This window comes from Nicrophorus vespilloides, unplaced genomic scaffold, assembly GCF_001412225.1.
Source record: "Nicrophorus vespilloides isolate i.1.1-1 unplaced genomic scaffold, Nicve_v1.0, whole genome shotgun sequence".
NCBI classification, from domain to species: Eukaryota; Metazoa; Arthropoda; class Insecta; order Coleoptera; family Silphidae; genus Nicrophorus; species Nicrophorus vespilloides.
Genome location: NW_017098437.1, coordinates 10129 through 15391, shown reverse-complemented (window position 1 = coordinate 15391; position 5263 = coordinate 10129). Strand labels below are relative to the sequence as shown.

At 31.0% G+C, this 5263-nt stretch overlaps 1 protein-coding gene across 1 annotated transcript; it reads right to left on the bottom strand.

Moving 5' to 3' along the window:
* Positions 1-3912: 3912 nt before the first annotated feature.
* LOC108562455 lies at positions 3913-4433 on the bottom strand. The gene is made up of 2 exons (XM_017920805.1): positions 4204-4433; positions 3913-4141 (listed from the first exon to the last, which is right to left on the bottom strand). The coding sequence occupies exons 1-2, from the start codon at positions 4431-4433 to the stop codon at positions 3913-3915; spliced, it is 459 nt and encodes a 152-aa protein (XP_017776294.1).
* Between the last annotated feature and the right edge of the window lie 830 nt (positions 4434-5263).

Genomic DNA, 5263 nt, shown 5'->3' with positions numbered 1-5263 from the left:
GTTTTTATTTTATTGGCAATTATTCTATTTATTTTTCATTTAGCAAGTGTTGATTTTTCTTTTTCAACGAAAAAAAAAAACTATTTTGTTTTGTAAATCCATTTAAACGAGATGATTGTCTTCCCTTTGATCTTCCCTTTTCTGAAATGCGAAATATCTCGACTGCAGGAAATTGACTGAATGGCTGGAAGTGACGTCAGTTTATATTATATTATATATATATTGGGAGTGAATCAATAAACAATTTTTACACTAAACGGGGAATTTCGCATTACGAAACGTGCCAATAACATCTTTTTTGTTTTCAACGTTTGTGAACGTTAATGCAATGCAAATCACATGATTTCGTTTTGATTTTTCGATATATCCAATTTTTACTCTATTTTCGTAATTAGTAATGGATTTATTTAAACAACGAGACTTGAAAACGTCTCGATTATAAACGTAAATTAAAAAGGTAGATTCAAATTTGCTCTTTTTTCGATCGATGTTTTCTTTCAAGTTTGAGAACCGAAATTTCACTCTAATTATTGAGATTATCAACAAATATCAAGTAAATCAACGTTACCAATTAAATTTGTCTTTTTTTTATGTTTGAAAATTGAAAACCGAAATTTCATAGTAATTGTTAGGATTATCAACCAATTGAACTTTACTTGTTTTGTTTTTGTTGTTTCAATTGTTTCGTATTCGAAAACTGAAGTTTTACTGCAATTATTTCGATTATCAACAAATGTCAAATGATTCAACTTTATTGTTTTGTTTTCGTTTGTCTATTTTTTAATGTTCGCAAACTTAAATTTGCATTATAATTATTGGGATTATCAACCGATTCAACTTTACTTTTTTTATTTTTTTCAATTGTTTTGTATTCAAAAACTGAAGTTTTAATGCAATTATTTCGATTATCAACAAATGTCAAATGATTCAACTTTATTCTTTTGTTTTCGTTTGTCTATTTTGTTATATTCGAAAACCTATATTTGTATTATAATTATTGGGATTATCAACCGATTCAACTTTACTTGTTTTGTTTTTTTCAATTGTTTTGTATTCAAAAATTGAAGTTTGATTGCAATTATTTCGATTAGCAACAAATGTCAAATGATTCAAGTTTATTCTTTTGTTTTCGTTTGTCTATTTTTGTTTATGTTCGAAATTTATAAATTTGCATAATAATTATTGGGATTATCAACCGATTCAACTATACTTGTTTTGTTTTTTTCAATTGTTTTGTATTCAAAAATTGAAGTTTTACTGCAATTATTTCGATTATCAACAAATGTCAAATGATTCAAGTTTATTTTTTTTTTCGTTTGTCTATTTTCTTATGTTCGCAAACTTAAATTTGCATTATAATTATTGGGATTATCAATCGATTCAACTTTACTTGTTTTGTTTTTCAATTGTTTGGTATTCAAAAACTGACGTTTTACTGCAATTATTTCAATTATCAACAAATGTCAAATGATTCAACTTTATTCTTTTGTCTATTTTTTTATATTCGAAATTTCTAAATTTGCATTATAATGATTGAGTTTATCAACCAATTCAACTTTACTTGTTTTTCAATTGTTTTGTCTTCGAAAACTGACGTTTTACTGCAATTATTTCGATTATCAACAAATGTCAACCAATCCAACTTCACTTTTATTTTGCGTTTGTCGATTTTTTCATTGTTCTAGAACCGAAATGTCATTAAAATTAATGCGATTATCAAGAGTGTCAACTCATTTGTGCGATTGTACGTTTTGCGTTTTGGAAATTTACATTTGACGTGAGGAAATGAAGCGTTTCAACAATAATTTAATAAAAATATGAGAGAGACAGACAGAGAGAGAATTTTGGGGTTGTGTTTGCGTTTTGCGTTATTTGCGTGTGTGGATGTGGATGTTTGAATGCGGAATGTTTGCATTGTGCGCCCGAAATGCGAAATGGGCAAGCGGCGGGAAAGATTGATTAGCAGGAAAAGCGGCCATAATTGCGGACATTACCATCAATAATCATGACTATATAGGCATACCTATATACGTGCGTGTGTGCACTGGGGGGAGGTGGGAACAATCACCGCCGCCACCACCCACACACCCATATTGACATGAAGTGAGGTAGATATTCGTTAAAGCCTAGGTTTAAACGATTCACCGTTACCAACAAAAAAAATAAATAAATTAAAAAAATATATATCATAAAAAAAGGGGTTGAACGTGGGGCACCGCGCGCTTAAAAATCACCACCCCTCTCGGATCTCTCGATTACGAGTGTTTGTTTAGTGGAGGACACACAGAAGGGAGGGCGAGTGCCGCACCGAAATCCATTCATCCATACATTTTTTTTTCTCTCTCTTCTCATTCATCCCTGATCCAGTTTCGCCTCGTTCTGCGGCTACTTTAACCTGATTTGCATATGAATCGGAATCACCCTATTCCATGTTATTTAGAGCAAGCCATGGTCCATGTGCACGGCGATAAATAATATGCGTGTGCATTATTTCTCGACGCCCTTGTTCTGTTTACTCAACTGCCCTTTCTTGCGATGGAAATTGCGGCCGGACCTTTACACCTTAAACCCTAAAAAGGGGGGCAATCCGGTTAATCCTGACTTTCCAATGGGCGAGCAAATATAAATAAAAAAAAATTGAAGCAAAATCCGGTGCGTGCGACTGAAATCCGAGGAGGCTTGGGGGATGTGAAACGACGGTTAGCGAAGCGTTACGTTGACGTGTCAATCGCATCTGTCATTTTCTCCTTCCACTAATTACGCATAATTCCATCCAATCTGTTCAGAACAATTTTACAATTAAACAAATTACAATTGTTGCTTTCATCTGTCATTTTATAAATTCACTAATTACGCGTAACTAAATATAAGCAAATCAAAAATTATTATAGGTTAACATTGACATGTCATTTACATCTGTCATTTGTCAACTGTCATTTGTCAACTGTCATTTTATCAATCTGTAATGTACATCTTATTAAATTCCATCACGTAAACACAAACTATTGTATAAATTGATAATGTCAGAGTATTAAAGCCTGTACGTATATATTATTCTAATGACGGATCAATTTGTCCGCATGTAAAATATTGATTGGGAAATTATCGTTCTCCATTATTTACCTTTCGCGTGGACCTACATTTCGCTCAGTTAATAATTCAGTAATTCGATAATACATTTAAAAACCATTAAGTAAATTACTGTAATACATACGATTATTACGAATCCTAATTGTATATGTAAATTATTCTTCTTTTACTACAATTTATCATCATTTATGGAATATAAACGATTTTGTTTCAACGATTTTCAGGCTAAGTTTTTTTTTTCAATTGTTTCGAACAATAAAATTCCATGATTACAGAAATTGGAGGTTTGTGAACGATTCAATATTTCTATAGTTGCTATGACATTTGGTTGCTAATAACACATTTCGGTTACTAATGATGTTTATTTATATACTTAACCAAAGTTCATATTGAAAATGATTATGACATTTGTCGGTTGCTAATAACGCTTTGTGGTAACTAATGAAGCTTATTTATATAATTAATCAAAGTTCATATTCAAAATGATTATGACGTTTAAAGGTTGTTAATGACGCTTTGTGGTAACTAATGACGCTTATTTATATACATAACCAAAGTTCATATTCAAGATGATTATGACGTTTATCGGTTGCTAATGACGCTTTGTGGTAACTAATAACGCTTATTTATATAATTAATCAAAGTTCATATTCAAGATGATTATGACGTTTATCGGTGGCTAATGACGTTTTTTGGTAACTAACGACACTTATTTATTGGTTGTAATATTTTTGTAAATTAATCCAAATTTTTAATTGAATTTGAGTAAATTTGAAAATTCGAGAAACGGATTAATTTATTATCTAAAAAAATATATATAAATTATTTAATATTGATAAGATATCGGTTTGTGAGGTCATCGCAGATCTTCTTGTTAACAGTCACGACATTCTCGAAAACTTTCGCGACAATATTGAACAGAATGTCCACATCTTTGGTCATCTGAATCCTCTGCAACTTCATGCATTGCACACAAGCCTCCAGCTTCGGGTAATACTTTTTATTCCTGCACATCCTCATGTACTTCTCATAAACATTGTACAAATCATGTCTACAACAATAAAACAGTAAAAGTAAATCCACTAATATATTTTATATATTCTTTCAATTTACCTGAAATCCCATATAACCGAAGAGTCCAATTCGTAAACATCATCTACAGGTTCGCCGCTGCTGCAGTTGACTATAGGAATTTTCGGCAACTGAAAGCTCACCTCTGTGATGCGTCTCATGAATTCCAAACAGTAAGATTCCTCTTCGACGCTCGAAGACCAAAATTCTTCATCTTCCGAAGACGCAGCGATCGCGCAAATCGCCAAAAATGTGAACAACTTTAATTGCATTTCGTGTACTACTCACGTTTCGAAATTTACCGCTGGTATAGATAATATAGAAACACGCACGTTATCGCTTCTATCAGAAGATAACTCAATCACAGGAAAATTGTGACGAGGAAACAATAACAACAAAAAAATATATATAAAATGAAATGCGCAATATGATTGTAATTTTGATTTATCTTTTAATCTGATACTTATTTAATTTAAGTTTTAAAATCAGCTTATTTACTTGAGAATCAAAATCATTTTGTATATTTCAAAAATGAAGTTGTCAATGTTGTCACTTATTGGTTGACAGTGACGTTTTTTGGTTGCTAATGACGCTTATTTATATTCGTCAAAACTGACGTTTATTAGTTGTTAATAAATTTTTTGTCTTCTAATGACGTTTTTTACATACAAACACACATTTTTAGATTTACATTCTAATACGTCAAAACTGACGTTTATTGGATGATAATAACGCTGTCAATATTGTCACTTATTGATTGACAGTGACGTTACTAATGATGCTTATTTATATTAAAATAGTAAAAAATGGCGGCTGTTGGTTGATAATCACATTTTATTATATTCGAACATCGTTTATTTCATACATTTTTCCATAAAAGTATTGTTATGACGTTTATTTACATTCTAATACGTCAAAAATGACGTCTATTGGTTGATAATAACGCTGTCAATAATGCCAGTTACTAGTTGACAGTGACATTTTTAGATTGCTTATTTACATTCTAATACGTCAAAACTGACGTTTATTGGATGATAAAAACGCTGTAATTATTGTCACTTATTGATTGACAGTGACGTTACTAATGACGCTTATTTATATT

Coding starts and splice junctions, on each gene's coding strand:
- LOC108562455 (XM_017920805.1), bottom strand. CDS start 4,433: ATGCAATTAAAGTTGTTCACATTTTTGGCGATTTGCGCGATCGCTGCG. Junction 4,142..4,203: donor TCGGTTATATGGGATTTCAG/GTAAATTGAAAG, acceptor TTATTGTTGTAG/ACATGATTTGTACAATGTTT.